Consider the following 18007-nt stretch of genomic DNA (forward strand, 5'->3'; position numbering starts at 1 on the left):
AACTTTATGATGTTAAAGTGTCTTTGCATAAAATGGTTTGTAATACTTTGTATAAGATGTTTATTTATTTCCTGAAAACAGTTATTCTGAGCGGACTTTCAGTCGTCCATCTAATTCTACATCTCCGTATGGAGAGATGAGCTCCAGCCCCTCGGATCAGACAGACACCATCCGCAAACCATCTGCCAACAGAAGCAAGAAACGCCGCAAGAACCCTGAGCTGGATGAATCCCAATATGAAACGGAGTACACGACAGGGGGAGAAAATAATGATTTGGATAAGGATCTATGGATACGGTAAAGACGTGTTATGTAGTGATTAAAGGCGGGGTGCATGATTTTTGAAAAACACTTTGGAAAAGGGAGTCGGGCAGAGTACCAAAACACACTTGTAGCCAATCAGCAGAAAGGGGCGTGTCTACTAACTGACATCGTTGCTTGGGTTGTGTATGTGTGGGGCGGGTCTATCAAAAGAAGGTCCAGATTCTATTAGGGTAGGGGCGTGTTTGTTTAGGTGATTTCAAATATCAACATTGGCTTTCAGAGATCATGTACCCCACCTTTAAGGCAGTTTTACACACAGTACTATACACTTCATGATCAAAGGTGTGGACACAATCCCACCCATATGTGCATATAGTATATGAACTCTTTTACTGTATGATTTTATTGTCTATTTTAAGTAGGGATGTACCGATCCAATAATCTGGATCAGTATCTGGGCCGATCCGGGCTTTTTGGCTGGATCGGATATTGGACTAACAGGACCAATCCAATTCCGATACTGTGCATTACCCGTGGTTGTTATTAAAAGCTCCCCTAAAGTTAAACATTTTATTTTTACCGTTTTGGAATCCATTCAGCTGATCTCCGGGTCTGGCGCTAGCACTTTTAGCATAGCTTAGCACAATCCATTGAATCTGATTAGACCATTAGCATCGCGCTCAAAAATGACAAAAGAGTTTCGATATTTTTCCTATTTAAGACCTGACTCTTCTGTAGTTACATTGTGTACTAAGACCGACGGAAACTTAAAAGTTGCGATTTCTAGGCCAATATGGTTAGGAACTATACTCTCATTCTGGCGTAATAATAAAGGACTTTGCTGCTGTAACATGGCTACAGCAGGCGTAGTGATATTACGCACTGCCCGAAGTCCCCTTGGTTACTTTTAAACGCTAGGGGAGCTGGAAAATGAGTATTTTTTTTTAAAGTGGAGTGTCCCTTTAAAAGTCTTCTTAATACACTCGATAGCTTCATGTAAAGGAACAAATGCACATTTAAAGATATTTAAATTCACGGAAACTCTGTACTCGCTACTGGGTTAATCCACCAGTGAAGCGGACGGATGAAACGCGTCATTCACACACACACGATAACTGTAGGCTATTTTAAAGATCTGATTTTGTAAAGTCTTAGTAAGCCGTTGAATCGGAAATGGAAAAAGTGGTATCAGTGCATCCCTAATTTTTAGTAAAAAATTTAAAGTAAAAGTTTCTACACTCTTAAAATTAATGTGTTAAATTAACACATATTGTGTCTAGTTAAGGACAACACATCTAGTGTGTTGTCCTTAATTTAACACATTCCTGTGTTATTTTTGGAACAACACACTTTGTGTTGTTTTAACACATCTTGTGTTGTCCCTTTTATTTTTTATGAACTTAAATGACACTTAATTTGTTAAAAACAACACATAATGTGTTTAATAGTTTAACACAAAGCAATGTGTTAAAATTAACACATCCAGGGTGTGTTAATTTTAACACATTGCTTTGTGTTAAACTATTTAACACATTATGTGTTAATTTTAACACATTATGTGTCATTTCGTGCTGATTTAGAGTTCATATAAATAAAAGGGACAACACAAGATGTGTTAAAACAACACAAAGTGTGTTGTTCTAAAAATAACACAGAGATGTGTTAAATTAAGGACAACACACTAGATGTGTTGTCCTTAACTAGACACAAGATGTGTTAATTTAACACATTCGTTTTAAGAGTGTAGGAACTTTTAAAAGATCTCAGAAATAGATCAGATAATTTGGGTTTGGTGGAGATTAATTTGAATAGAAATGTTAATATTGAATCACCTAACATTTAATTGCAGACCTGAAAAAACATTGAAATCTGCTGTACTTGTTCAGATAGTAGCCTTGCCCGCATTAAAGCTAAATTAAAAGACTGTCATCCATAATGCTTTGCACATCTGTATTAACTGTCTTTTTGTTTTCACTTCCATTTAGCTTGTATCCTGAGATTACTTCTGATGTCCAGCGACACGAGTATAAGAAAGAGTTTGACTCTGATCTCAGAACCTACAAGGAACTGTGTGCTGAAATGGACGACATCAATGATCAAATAAACAAACTCAGCAGAGAGCTGGACACACTGGATGAGGGCACTTCAAAGTACCAGGTTAGTGTCTAAAAATAATCCATAAATGGTAAAATAAATCATTTTTAACATAAATTCATTTAAAGTCCCCCTTTAGTGAAAAATTGTATCCCTTAAAACTCATCAAGGGTTTTTCGTGTTATAATAATTTCTTCATACCTTAAAGAAATACTCCACTTTCATTAAAAAATCCAGATATTTACTCACCCCCATGTCATTCAAGATGTTTATGTCTTTCTTTGTTCAGTCAATAAAAAATTACATTTTTTGAAGAAAACATTCCACGATTTTTCTCTATATAGTGGACTTTAGTGGACCTCAATGGTTTGCAGTTTCAATGCATCTTCAAAGGACTTTAAATGATCTCAACCGAGACACAAGGGTCTTATCTAGCGAATCGATCGTCATTTTCACCAAAAAAGTACTTTTATACCACAGCTTCGCGTCTTGCACTAGCCGTGTGACTCGCCTGCGCGACCTTATGTATTACGTAATCACGTCGAAAGGTCATGCGTAACGTGTGAAACGCACACTTGCGGACCATTTTAAACAATAAACTGACACAAAGACATTCATTTGTATCATGATAAATTTGCAAATTTTTTTTGTGATTGTTGCGGGCAAAAATCCTTGATCTTGCGGCACTTTAAAAAAAAAATGCGATGGAATATGCGGGATATTTATGCAGTTTTATGCAAGTAAATTTGAGGGAAATTGCAAAAATTGGGGTGACTTGCAAAAACTGCAGGAACTTTAAAAAAACTGCAGTTGCATGACAACTAGGGACATGGCTGTGCTTGTGTGTGAAGTAAATGCAACATTTTTTAACTTTCTGCTAAGATATATGTGACTTTTTGCTACGAAAATGAAGGGATTATAAAATCATGCAAGCCCCACATATTTTGCACGCAGAAATCTGCAATTTATGCGGCGAAAGTGCTGCGTATTTGAAAAAATGTGCCCCCTGCATAAATATGCAGACTTTGGTTGATTATGCATTGAATCATGCGATCGCATAATCACGTTTTTTGGAGGGACTGATATAAACAACAATGACAACTTGATTTTCACAACAGGGGGACTTCCTTGGAAATTCTTCAAGTTTTTTTAATGTTAACTTCATAAAGCACTATGTTTGCGTCATGGGTTTGATACCCAGGGAACACACATACTGATCAAATGTATGTCTTTAATGCACTGTATGTTGCTTTAGATAAAAGTGACTGATAATTTCATGTAGACACAATAGATAACAAATAACTTGTTAAACTGAATTTTGAACAACTTTCTTTTTTACTATTGTCATTATCCATTAATCAAATCCTGATCTTTATGGTCTTCCTTTGTTTTTCTCATATTAAAGGCTGTAGCAGAGGAATACAATCGTCTTAAAGACCTTAAACGGGTGAGTTATGATTATAATGCTAAACATGCATATTAGAAGTTAAAACCAATAGATGCTTTCCTATTTGATGCAAATATGAAGCTGTCTTCCTTCACTCTTCATTCTGTTTAGATACCGGATTATCAAAACAAGAAGCTCCAGTGTCGCAAACTACGTCACAAGCTTTTCCATATTAAGCAGATGGTTAAGAGCTATGACCGTGATCACGCATAATGAGCTCCATTACACCAATCAACACTCCTGTATTAAACTGTGCAAGGGCGGCCATGACGAAAACTGCAAACGTGTGACCAAAGTTGCCCGAATCGTAAACTGCACCTGGTGCTTATGATTAACTTTAACCCTGAAGATGGTTGCCTTGAAAGCATAATGCAGGGATTGCATTCAGCCTTCATTTCACATGCACTGGACAGGGAAGTTATTCTATTACTTGGAATCTGTTTTCCTCACAGTCAGTGCATTCCTACTGTATAGCCTTGTAAAATGCAATGAAGCATTAAAATAATGTTTTAATGTTGCTTGTGTTTAATATGGGTGTGAATGCTAGTGTCAAGGTCAGCTGATTGCAGTGGTGCATTTGTTCAATGGAGGAAATGTACTTTGGACAATCTTTTCTGACCGAGTAATTCTACCTGCTATAACATCTATGCAATTAGTTTCCTTGTCGTATTTGTGTTATTATGTGTTGTTGATAAATGTCAAGGTGTAATTGCTGAGGCCCTGCTTGTTTTTAAGTCAGAAACAATAAAAGCATAATTTTCCATTATGTGCCATCATATTCATAACCAAAACAGAGGTTATTTTTAAACATGCATACTTGTACAAAAGTTTACAAATTATTTACAGTTTTCATTTTTTCAGACTACCGGTTGTCTCAGTGAAATAAAACTGGAAATAGGAATTTCATTTTCAGTAGTAATTTGAAATATTAAGTCAATAATGCAAATATTTTTAATTTATGCAAATATTTAAGAAATCTTGTCTAGTTGTATATTTTTGTCTCAATTAATTTGATTTATTCGGACACACTACTTGGAAAAGTAATCGTTGCTTTCCTCTGAACTAATCAACTGCCTATAAAAGATCAAATATATTTCTTTAATATGTTTGCTTATTAATGTTGTTTTGGACAACAAATAAGTCTTACTTTTAGTCATGTTTTTGTACGAAAGCTAAAAACATTTTAAGTGATTTTAAATCTTTAAATTATGTAAAGGGTATTTGTTTTTGAGCTGTTAATGAGATTATGATTTTTTTTTATTATAACAGCATATGTGTTCATCTGTACATATTTGTTGTCCTTTATATTTTCAAATAAAGTTTTGTATTTTATACCTTTTGATCTTTTTTTAAAGGTTTAGCTAAACCATTTATTTTTTGTAAAATATCTATATCAGTGGTCTCCAACATGGTGCCTGCCTTTGTTTATTTTATGTATGTTAACATTTTACACAATGATAAAACATATCAACAAGTAAAACAAGAAAGTTTTGAATAGTCCATATCAAAAAGTAGCCCTCAAGATTGTTTTATCCATTGTGGTAGCCCTTGCTCACAGAAATGTTGCAGACCCATGCATAATATTGTCTTATACATTATATATTATAAATTTGACCCTATATCAAATTTAAGTGATTTTGTGCATAAAACAAGCAAAAAATCTGCCATTGGGGTAGGCAAAAAAATCTTGAACATTTTTCTTAAACACTAAATTCAAGAAAAAATCTAGATTTTTTTGCTTTCCCCATATGCAGATTTTTTTTGCTTGTTTTATGCACAAAATCATTTAAATTTGATATTTTTTGGTCTAAAAACTAGACTTATTTTCTTGGGTCGTTTTGATAATCCAGAAAAAGCATCTTAATTTAAGAATTTTTAGATATTTTTACTGAAAACAAGACAAAAATACTAAGAATTTTTTTTCTTGGAAATCATTTTTTGAAGTGTATCAGATTAGGGTGATTTAGGGTAAAAGTAGGCTAATTCATGGAGACTAGTGTCCTACTTTATGCCAATTAACCTATTTACAGTGTTTATTGGCCTAGATGTTAATCGTTTCAATAGGTCAATAGTTTATTTATTTCACGTTGAAAGTAAACAGTTGTATAAGGTCGAAAGGACAAGCGTTGTAAGAACCTTTTAACAGCAGCGCCATCTTGAGGATGTAGCTTTGCTACTAACGCGCGATCCTTTTACGGAAATATACGAGCAGACTTTCGGCATCGTTCGGAAACCTTACGGAAGTACACGATCCTGATTAATGACTCTGGTCTGCCGCTTGGTCTCCACACACACACACAATCCTGTCTGCTGAGGAGAATTCACTCGATGAATGAGCGCGACGAGATGCACACGCACAAAATGAGAGTGTGATGTAGAAGATAAACTTACTGGGGATATTTAACAATAAGTTTAATTAAACGGTAAGTGACTTTCATGATCTAACTTTGTCGTCAGACCCTCTATATTGAATGATTTGTGAATGTGCTGCTCACCTGAAGCGCACCTGCGTTGTGTTTTGACTGCATTGCGCTTCTCAGAGGTTAAACAGCAGATTGTTAATGTTTAAACGTTATAATTTACCGTGTTGTTTTCCTGATGCATAAGATCAATCTGCAAAGAGCATTTATTTCCAAAGGATTTAATTTAATAATATTAAATCCTTTAATAAATAATTATGTATTTTCTACGTAATACGCAGAAATACCCATAATATTCTGTTATTAACAAAAAAAAAATACTTGATAAACGAACTAAGCCGTAGCTGCCTGGTTTATTTCGTTTAAAGGATCAGTTGTGTTGGTCCAGGAGAGGAGACCCTTTATGATCCATCACGTGTTTTGCGTGTCTGAGCTGAGCTGCCAAAACCTCTTTAATCTGACACGTGCGACATTGCCAAGAAAACAACTGTGTATTGCACACCAGACATGATTTTGTTTTAAGTAAGTTGGTGTTAATAAAAAACATATTTGCAATTTGCGTTTTCTTTTGTTTTGCATCCATCCTTCCATCGATATGTGTATCAGATGAGCCATATACACTGTAAAAAATCATTTTGCATTTAAATTTTTAAGTTTAATCAACTAGGATTTACAAGTCATTTTAACTGTCTTGACTAGTGATTTGTTTCTGTAACTTATAAAATAAAGTTGACATAACTAACGCAAATTCAACTTGATTTAATAAGCAGGGTTCCCACGGGTCCTTGAAGTCCTTGAAAGTTTGTGAATCTGGGGGGAAATTCAAGGCCCTGGGGAATTTTTGAAAATATACATACATAGATACAGGTCATTGAAAGTGCTTGAATCTATTTTATGCAAGAAGTTTTCATGTTATTCCTTGTAGGAAAATACCATAAAAATGCCAGGCTTTTTAAGCACACATGCTAAACTCTTCGTTTTAAATGCTTATATCTTTTGAATGAGAATGTTGATTTATACCAAAATGCTTTTTTTGCATAGTTGTGTTTGACACATGAAAACGTCTCTGGTTACGTATGTAACTGTTGTTCCCTGAGAAGGGAACGAGACGCTGCGTCTCCCTTGCCATACTTCCTGCGTCCCTGTAACGCCCTCTTTGGCAATATTTCAGATAGCGATATAATTCCTGGATCCTGCATCACCCTGTTTTTGTCGTTAAGCCTCACCATTGGTTAAATTTAATATACACATTTAGACGCACTTACCCCTGGAGGGGTCCCCAAAGTGTCACCGCAGTGACGCAGCGCGAGTTCCCTCAAAAGGGAACTGTAACAATGTATCTTAAAAGGTAACACAGTGTAACCTTGCTCTGACTTGAAATGTGTCCCCACATTTAGTCCTTGAATTTGAGGGTATTGGACCTGGAAAGTCCTTGAAAGGTCCCTGAATATGAAGTTAACTAAGGTGTGGGAACCCTGAATAAGTTACAGCAACTCATCACTTGTCAAGACAGTTAAAATAACTTGTAAATCCTAGTTGATTAAACTTAAAAATGTATTTGTTCTTTCTTATAGTCTGTACAGTCAACTGAGTGCTAGTCAGAGTAAAAAATACACCAGGGGATCATGGAGGGATTACATTTACTTTTGGCAAATTTTTCAGGGTATAACTTGCAAATAAGGCTTATTGGAGTCCAGCAATGTTTATTATTTGATTCCATAAGGATTGGCAAACTGTGTGGTGCCACTGCGTTTCATTCTCAATGGAACGTGAGTCTTTAAACTTATTGATCGTGTTTAGTTGCTTAGTGTAAAATCAGCAGGTATATTTAATCAGAAATAAATGAGAGTAAGAAACTAATTCATTTGATGTGACATTGCACTACTGTGCCAACCAGAAAACCTGTGTGTGGGAGTTTTCACTAATAGTCCCAGACTTTTGGATCCCACACTAGTAAGTTACTTTATATCATTTGAACTGTTTTTTGGAGACAGGAGTAAGGAATGGACCATGCATTGAGATGTTTTGGCAGGCTGCGTGGGTGTGCTGGAGAAGATGTGCTGATTCAACAGAGCTGTGTTCCTCTCGTGTCCCCAAGCTTTCATTAAAATTGCTTTCAGCTTCTTCTTCTGGTCTCTCTGGAGTTTTACCTTCATTCGTAATGAGCTGATCAGAGCAAAGCCATCAAAAAAATAATGCCTAGTTGCGCGTCGAGCCTGTGTAGATTGCTGAGTTTTAAGAAGATACTTTTTCAAGCCCCATTCCCTTTACATTTACATCATCATAGTTTTATAACTTTTAATACGTTTTAAATTGTAATAGCTTTGCTCTTGTTTACTCTCTCTTGCTGTATTTCGTATCTTGCAGATTTGTTATAGGTTCACGTCAAGCCTGCCAAGATGATGAAGGAATGCCTGCAGTTTCTCATTGAGCCGGCCAAGAAGCTTAAGATTTGTCTGAAGGTGCAATTTCTTCATTCACTTATTCATTTAGATATAAAAATGAATAATACAATTATTAAATTAATTGACAGCATTACAATTTTATATTAATTAATAAAATATTTAAAATATAAATCTGTGATAAAATAACCACTTACATTCATATTTCGATGTTTAAGTATACCAAAATGTATTCGATTACATATTGTTTTTCGTTGAAGCTCTGGTTACTTCATAGTTCCCGAATCTCTGTACAGGAAACCCGGAAGAAGGTTAAACATGTAAAAAAGGAGCCTTTAACCGAGAGTCAACTGTTTATCATGGAGCTGGCGCGAGAGCTTAACAGGCTCTGTCGGGTAAGAAGACAATATCACTACAGGTTTATCTCCAGTACATCTGCACATAAGTTTCTGCTAAAACCTCTGACAGGCAGGCTCAATAAATAATTGTGATGCTGGACTACAAAACCAGTCATAAGTCGCACGGTATATTTGTAGCAATAGCCAACAATACATTGTAGGGATCAAAATTATAGATTTTTTAATGACAAAAATCATTATGGTATTAAGTAAAGATCATGTTACATGAAGGTATGTTGTAAAGTTCCTACTGTAAATATATATAAAAAATGTATTTATGATTATCGTAATATGTAGAGATGCACCAATAATCGGTATCGCTGTATAAGCAATTTTTTTTACACTATCGGCCAATAGTTTAAAAATAGCCGATAGTCCTGGCTGATACATTGTGTTCTATCAATCAAAAGAAAAGGAAAATGCTATGAATTTGAGCTCTGTGTATAGAAAATGTAAAGAAACATCACTAATTTAGTGTTCAGTAAAAATGCTTAATACACTCACCTAAAGCATTATTAGGAACACCTGTTCAATTTCTCATTAATGCCATTATCTAATCAACCAATCACATGGCAGTTGCTTCAATGCATTTAGGGGTGTGGTCCTGGTCAAGACAATCTCCTGAACTCCAAACTGAATGTCAGAATGGGAAAGATGGGTGATTTAAGCATTTTGAGCGTGGCATGATTGTTGGTGCCAGACGGGCCGGTCTGAGTATTTCACAATCTGCTCAGTTACTGGGATTTTCATGCACAACCATTTCTAGTGTTTACAAAGAATGGTGTGAAAAAGGAGAAACATTCAGTATGGTACAGTGCTGTGGGTGAAAATGCCTTGTTGATGCTAGAGGTCAGAGGAGAATGGGCCGACTGATTCAAGCTGATAGAAGAGCAACTTTGACTGAAATAACCACTCGTTACAACTGAGGTATGCAGCAAAGCATTTGTGAAGCCACAACACGCACAACCTTGAGGCGGATGGGCTACAACAGCAGAAGACCCCACCAGGTACCACTCATCTCCACTACAAATAGGCAAAAAGAGGCTACAATTTGCACAAGCTCACCAAAATTGGACAGTTGAAGGAAAAATGTTGCCTGGTCTGATGAGTCTCGATTTCTGTTGAATTTGGCAGAATTTGGCGTAAACAGAATGAGAATATGGATCTATCATGCCTTGTTACCACTGTGCAGGCTGGTGGTGGTGGTGTAATGGTGTGGGGGATGTTTTCTTGGCACACTTTAGGCCCCTTAGGGCATCGTTTAAATGCCACGGCCTACCTGAGCATTGTTTCTGACCATGTCCATCCCTTTATGACCACCATGTACTCATCCTCTGATGGCTTCTTCCAGCAGGTTAATGCACCATGTCACAAAGCTTGAATCATTTCAAATTGGTTTCTTGAACATGACAGTAAGTTCACTGTACTAAAATGGCCCCCACAGTCACCAGATCTCAACCCATTAGAGCATCCTTGGGATGTGGTGGAACAGGAGCTTCATGCCCTGGACGTGCATCCCACAAATCTCCATCAACTAGCAAGATGCTATCCTATCAATATGGGCCAACATTTCTAAAGAACGCTTTCAGCACCTTATTGAATCAATGCCACGTAGAATTAAGGCAGATCTGAAGGCGAAAGGGGGTCAAACACAGTATTATTATGGTGTTCCTAATAATCCTTTAGGTAAGTGTATGAGTGAATAACTTTCACAAAATGTAATTTTTAGAATTTAGTTAATGCAGGTTAATATAACCACCAAACTATCGACAATGGCAGATTTCAGTCTGAATAATCAGCTATTGGTAGAAAAATGTAATAGCAGTGCATCTTTAGTAACGTGTTGCTAAGGACTTCATTTAAACAACTATACTATTTAGATTTTCTTCCACCATCAGATTCCAGATTTTTAAATAGTTGTATCTCGGCCAAATATTATCCTACAAGCCAAACTAATTTATACAGCTTTCAGATTCGAAATAAATTTTAATATAAAAAATGACCTTTGTGACACAACAAAACCAGTCATAATCATGTCTTCTAAATTATCTCTATTGCAATCTTATGATGTCTTACAGAGATCAGACATTCTTGCTCACATCTGGATGGGAGAGGACGTATGGCCTCCACACACCTGTCGAAAGTTCATTGTGGAAACCGCCAATATTCTGGGGATGAAGGTTGGGATGTGTTTGGTTCCTCTGCAGGGTTCTGCAAAGCTCAGAATTGGTTCTTAATCAATTGATGAGATGAAATTTGCATTAGTTAAATTGAATTGGCAACGACACACAGGATATTGAATTAGACTTTAGAATATAAGATTCAAGATTTTTATGTCACATACACGGTTATATACATATACAACCTGTAGTGTAATCTTATTCTAGTCATGTAAGAAGATTACATTTGCTAAATTGTATTTTTTAAATTGTATAATTACAATACAGCAACAAAAGGTGACAAAACTGATAACATCTTTGGTGTTTTGTTTAAATATTTTTATTTGTTTTACATTATATTTGTTTTTTTGGTGTCGAGCTAGACATAAGATGAAGCTAAGTTATGACTCGGATTAACTATTGTATGCAGCCGCTTAAGGGTTTAACATTCTCTCAGTTTTCACAGGATCAAGGTGTTTTTAAGTTATAGCCCATAATACTTTGTCCTCCAGTAAGGGACTAAGCTGTAGTTCACTCTGGGGAGTCCACCTTGCGGATTTAGTGGAGTTTTAGAAAAGCTGTGTCAGCACATTTTGTCTGAGAAATCAAAGTAATTGATTCGAGTCAGACACGGGCTGTTTATTAAAAGGTGTTTACGTCATGAATGTCAGCTGAAGGTGCTGGATAGTCCCCTGAAGTATTTGAAAGAGTTTCCATGAAATGTAATAATATATATGAAGCTGAATTTATGAGTTTGGATCGAGCTGGATTTGGATCTGTGGGGTGTTATTGAAGAAACTACATCATAAAGATTTTATAGACGTTCAATAGTGTCTTAATCCAGATCAATGTAATACTATTTTATCTTTAAAGGATGCCCACCATTTTTTTGTCACTGTGATCAGATTGCTTTTTTTTCTTATTATTAGGAGAAGCCCATGCAGGTTTATGCTGATGTATATCCAGAAAAGCGTGACTGGAAGGCTCTGTTACTTAGTATGCTTGAACAGGGAGGAGAATATGACATGGGTCCCTTCAAAAGGTTCATTATGGACTGGACCAGAGATCAGCGCAGCAGGCATCCGGTGAGCACCAAGACAAACAAGACTTTTTATTATTAGGTCAAAAGATTCATTGCTGTACTATATATCATTGTACTGGCCAGTTATTTTTTGTCATTTTGCACTACAAACATGTTTTCTTGTTGATGTGTGGATACTGCTTAACAGTAAATGTAGTGCCAATGCAAATCTTCAGTTTTGTCATGCCAGTATATTAAATTGAAATTGAATAGTGGGATACAAGAGTTTGAATGAAAATGCATTTATTTTGCATTTTCTAATTGAATGTTGGAAATTATTTTAATAGTAGGCTCAAGATTTCCATTTAATTGTGCTTTATTGGCATGACAATGAAACCAGGGTTATTATTGATAACTCAAACTATTAAAACGATCACACTTTATTTTACGGCATCACTGATACAGTGTAATTATACATTTAAGTACTAAGTAATAATCATTAACAACATGTACTTACTATAGGGTTGGGGTTAGGATTAGGGTTTGGTTTAGGGTTAGTTGCATGTAATTATGCATAATTAACTGTTATTACTATAAGAATTACATGTAGCAGTGTAACAAAGACACCATAAAATAATGTGTTACCATTAAAACATGTATGCAAATTGTATTCAAATAAAAACTAGTGCCCTACATTTTAGTTGATTATTAAGGAAAGTTTAAATAAACTAAACTAAAACTGAAATAAATTATTAATTAATTATTACTTTGAAAAAATATATAATAATTAAAAACTACTTAAATGTCAAAAGCTTATAGGAAAGTTTAAATAAAGTAAACTTAAACTGAAATAAAAATGACATTTAACTTAAATTAGTCAATTATTAGTTTACATTTTTTTTAAACTAATAAAATGTCAAAAGCTTAAAGGAAAGTTTAAATAAACTAAACTAAAACTGAAATAAAAATAGCATTTAATCTAAATTAGTCAATTATTAGTTTGAATAATTAAAAACTTAAATGTCAAAAGCTTATAGGAAAGTTTAAATAAAGTAAACTAAAACTGAAATAAAAATGACATTTAACTTAAATTAGTCAATTATTAGGTTTTTTTTAAACTAATAAAATTTCAAAAGCTTAAAGAAAAGTTTAAATAAACTAAACTAAAACTGAAATAAATAGCATTTAACTTAAATTAGTTAATTATTAGTTTGAAAAATAAAATTAAAAACTAATAAAATTTCAAAAGCTTAAAGGAAAGTTTAAATAAACTAAAACTGAAATAAAAATAGCATTTAACTTAAATTAGTTAATTATTAGTTTGAAAAAAAATATTAAAAACTAATAAAATTTCAAAAGCTTAAAGGAAAGTTTAAATAAACTGAAACTGAAATAAAAATAGCATTTAACTTAAATTAGTTAATTATTAGTTTGAAAAAAAATATTAAAAACTAATAAAATTTCAAAAGCTTAAAGGAAAGTTTAAATAAACTAAAACTGAAATAAAAATAGCATATAACTTAAATTAGTCAATTATTAGTTTGAATTTTTTTTAACTAATAAAATGTAAAAAGCTTATAGGAAAGGTACTAAAAATAAAAACATGAAATCTAAAAATACATTTTTTTTTTGAAAAAAGCTTATTTGAAATATTAATAAAATTAAGTTTATTTAACTAAGCTTTGTATTGATCACAAATAACCTCTCTGAATCATGTAAGACATGCTAAATCTGCTAAGCCAACACAAACACACCTACAGTAGCTTTCTAAATGGAAACTTACACTCTAAAAATGGCTGGGTTATTTTGACCCATAATGGGTAAATATTGGACAGAACACGTGCTGGGTAAAAAACGACCCAATGTTGGGTTGTTGTTATGCAACCATGGGGTATAATAACCCAGCAGTTAGGTTAAAATAACCCAGCACGTGTTCTGTCTAATATTTACCCATTATGGGTCAAAAATAACCAATTGCGAATATATACAGTTTATTTGAAAAACAAAACAACAACTTTATAATTCTCACTTCCTAGCTCAGTCTTTGATTTCTCTTGCTCTGTCTTTTACTCCATTGACAGCATGGTGTCTGGCCAGGTGAAGCCGTGTTGATGATGTTAGATGATGTGGAGTTGCAGTGGAAGAGAGGTCATCTGTCACACCTACAGTCTGCTGTGGAACTGCTCATATATGTCCTGCTTGGTGAACACCTGGATAAGGTGCATTAAGTCTGAAATGTTATACAATATTCAGAAACTATCGTTTTTATGTCTGATCGCATTATTTAACGTTTTAATCGAATAAATACACTGCAAAAAATTATTTTCAAGAAAAAAATTCTTAGTATTTTTGTCTTGTTTTCAGTAAAAATATTTTAAAAAATTCTTAAATTAAGATGCTTTTTCTTGATGACCCAAAAACCCAAAATATCAAATTTAAATGATCTTGTGCATAAAACAAGCAAAAAAAAAAACTGCCAATGGGGTAAGCAAATAAATCTTGAACATTTTCCTAAACACTAAATTCAAGAAAAATGTGCTTACCCCATTGGCAATTTTTTTTGCTTGTTTTATGCACATGTCTAAAGTGCACAAGTTTTATTTTGGTCTAAAAACTAGACTTATTTATTTGGGTCGTTTTGCTCATCAAAAAAAAGCATCTTAATTTAAGAATTTTTTATATTTTTAATGAAAACGAGACAAAAGTACTAAGATTTTTTTCTTCTTGAAAATCATTTTTTGCAGTGTATACACATGGCTTGACAATGAGTACACTGCAAAAAAATTATTTTCAAGAAAAAAAACCTTAGTATTTTTGTCTTGTTTTCAGTAAAAATCTCTAAAAATTAAGATGCTTTTTCTTGATTATCAAAACGACCCAAGAAAATAAGTCTAGTTTTTAGACCAAACATATCAAATTTAAGTGATTTTGTGCATAAAACAAGCAAAACAATCTGCCAATGGGGTTAGAAAATTTTTCTTGAATTTTTCTTGAATTTAGTGTTTAAGAAAAATGTTTAAGATTTTTTTTACTTACCACATTGGCAGATTTTTTTTTGCTTGTTTTATACAAAAAATGCATGGTCTAAAAACTAGACTTATTTTCTTGGGTCGTTTGCTCATCAAGAAAAAGCATCTTAATTTTTAGATATTTTTACTCAAATCAAGACAAATACTAAATACTTTTTTTTGCAGTGTAAAATATAGGATTTTTTGGGGGTGAACTACTCCTATAGGGATTTTTTTTTATACATTTTTCATACATTTCTGATAGGAACTAATACCAAGAAACTGGCTGGCACAGAAACAAAAGACCCAGAAGATCGGTGAGCAAATGATCTCAATATCTCTAAATGTTAAAGTGCACTGCAAGTAGATTATCTTGTTTAGTAATCATTCTTCTCTCTCTCTCTCTCTCTCTCTCTCTCTCTCTCTCTCTCTCTCTCTCTCTCTCTCTCTCAGGTTGCATTGACTACATTCCACACAGAGGTGAGAGATTATCGGGTTAAGGTGTCCGATCATTTAAAGCCATTTAAATGTTTTGCCTTTTGTGTCACTGCAGTGGTGTTTTAAAATTTTATGTAATGACACAAATGTTTGTCTTTTTAGCATGGAACTGGATATGTGATGCTGCCGGTATGTCACTTTTTTATCTGAATTTGGTATCTCATTATATTGGTATCATTATATGAGTGTGCAGTTTTCCTCTTTCTATTTTCAACTCCCTACTATCATATCATCCTGTTTTCCAGTGGAAGTAAGCCTCGACTCCGACACGGCCAACCCCGCCCTCGTGCTGTCCGAGGACCACAAGCGAATGCATTGCGGTCTGGAGCGCCGTGAGGTTTCCAGCAGTCTGCGTCGCTTTGACGGTTGGTGGTGCTGTCTGGCCTCGGAGGGCTTCTCGTCGGGACGCCATTATTGGGAGGTGGAAGTGGGTGACCGCGACTGGCGTCTCGGGGTGGCCGAAGAGTCGGCCCTCCGCAAAGGCTACAGACCGCTCAACGCTCAGAGCGGATATCACACGCTCAGGCTGGAGAGAGGCACGGAGTTCAAAGCCCTGACCGTCCCGGCTACCTCTTTACCCCTGTCGCTCGTTCCACAAAGGGTGGGGATCTACTTGGACTTTGAAGAGGGCCAGCTGTCCTTCTACGACACCGAGAAGCGATCGCACATCTACACGTACAGCGAGAAGTTCACGGAGAAACTCTACCCAGTGTTCGGGACAGTAGAGATGGCGCGAGAGCTGGTGATCAGACGTGCGAACGTAAGGGAACCGTGTCTGTGTAAGGGGCCGTGTCTGTTCTGTTAAAGTACGTGATATATCTCTCTAATCCTCATATACAGATATTTCTCTATGCTTACAAAGAATGAAGTACTTCAGGGCTGGGGTACGTTATATTTTTTGGAATAATTAAACATTTTGTGATGATTAACCAAGGGCTTGTTCACTCGTAGAGACTAATGCATGAATGCTGGGCATGCTGCAGTCAAAACATTGGAAGGGAGCCATATACCGGTACGCTAGTTTGATGGAGTTGCACTTTCTATATTGAGACAGGATCGAAGGTATTGTCACATTAATAAAATTATGCATTAGTTTTAAATATAAAAATTGAAGTAATCAAAAATATAAAATATAGTAAAAATCAAACCGCTAGCAGTTGCGTTGTTTTAAACATTTTAGCTGTTTATATATCACTATTGGTGTTTCTAGAAAATTATTTGCATATGAAAATGTGATTGCTTGACTTTCTCTCTGTTCAATCATCAATATTATACAGCAAAGATGGTGTCACGTTGTTTTAACCCATTGTTGGGTAAAATATAAACATTTTCTGGGTTAATTTAACCCAACTGCGGCATTTGTTCCCAACCCAGCATATTTTAGTGTATCAAAACCTAAGTCTGTCTAAAACCTGTATGCAGTATGCTTTTGCTGCCTTGCAAGCACTGCTATATTTATAACATAAATGCAGATCCAGTTTTAGCAAATATTGAATGCAATGACATTTGACTATACACCGCGTTCCAAATAATTATTGTGCATATGCCATTTTTGTTTATTTTTCAAATACAGTCAGTAAGTTTACAAATTTTATTTTACCCTCAACAGTTATATAACAGTGTGGATGTTATTCTATTTAAATGAAATAGATATGTGAAAAGATACTTTAATACTTAAAAAATATGCTGTTCCAAATGTATAATGATATAATGGATTATAATGATCCAAAAACAGATATCCGTCAAATGTGCTGCATGGACACAAAACAAACATTGTCCAAAAACAAACACAATGTAAAATAAATAATGCATTTACACAAGTTACATAATAATATAGGAGCATATCTTTGACATGACTTTAAAGCTCACGTAACACATGCTGTTTCTGCATTTCTGAGGTTAATCTGGAGTACCTATAGAGTAGTATGACATCCTTTATATCTCCGAAGAGTCTTTAGTTTAATCAGATTATAAAAGAAAGATTACCTTTACCGAATCTTTCCGATAACATACGAAAAAATGATGGAGGAGGAGTTACTACCGCGGGAGGAGCGAGTACGAGTCATGCAACACTATACAACACTGTTTAACTCATGATTCACTACATGTTCGTGTCATTTATATCATATGCACGCACCTATTTCCAACATAAGACAGAAGTCTGTCTTACCACGTGCAACTCGTCATGACCCGGTTGGGAAAATCCAGCGCATCAAACACACGCAAAACTCCGCTGCTACCCCGGATAATAAACTATATCCATTGTTTTCATAAGGCTGGATTTCTTCTCCTTACA

General features: G+C 34.8%; 2 protein-coding genes across 3 annotated transcripts in view; both read left to right on the plus strand.

Annotated features, from left to right (window-relative positions):
- The window catches only part of LOC129414402 (occludin), a 30089-nt gene extending 25565 nt beyond the window's left edge, over positions 1-4524 (plus strand). The window contains exons 5-8 of the mRNA XM_055168446.2: positions 82-297; positions 2250-2421; positions 3764-3805; positions 3917-4524. Coding sequence (XP_055024421.2) covers positions 82-297; positions 2250-2421; positions 3764-3805; positions 3917-4018 — 532 coding nt within the window. The 3' untranslated portion in view covers positions 4019-4524. The remainder of the gene's footprint in view (positions 1-81; positions 298-2249; positions 2422-3763; positions 3806-3916) is intronic.
- Positions 4525-6072: 1548 nt separating this feature from the next.
- On the plus strand, positions 6073-16805 carry LOC129414913 (butyrophilin subfamily 1 member A1). Of its 2 annotated transcripts, XM_055169029.2 has the most exons (10): positions 6073-6228; positions 8593-8687; positions 8924-9022; positions 11104-11205; positions 12114-12269; positions 14287-14424; positions 15479-15530; positions 15667-15693; positions 15814-15840; positions 15957-16805. In XM_055169029.2, the coding sequence occupies exons 2-10, from the start codon at positions 8625-8627 to the stop codon at positions 16514-16516; spliced, it is 1224 nt and encodes a 407-aa protein (XP_055025004.2). In that variant the 5' UTR covers positions 6073-6228; positions 8593-8624; the 3' UTR covers positions 16517-16805. The 2 variants fall into 2 exon arrangements, with proteins under 2 accessions (XP_055025004.2, XP_055025005.2); XM_055169030.2 differs by lacking the exon at positions 14287-14424.
- Positions 16806-18007: the final 1202 nt, after the last annotated feature.

This window comes from Misgurnus anguillicaudatus, chromosome 5 (genome assembly GCF_027580225.2).
Source record: "Misgurnus anguillicaudatus chromosome 5, ASM2758022v2, whole genome shotgun sequence".
Lineage (NCBI taxonomy): Eukaryota > Metazoa > Chordata > Actinopteri > Cypriniformes > Cobitidae > Misgurnus > Misgurnus anguillicaudatus.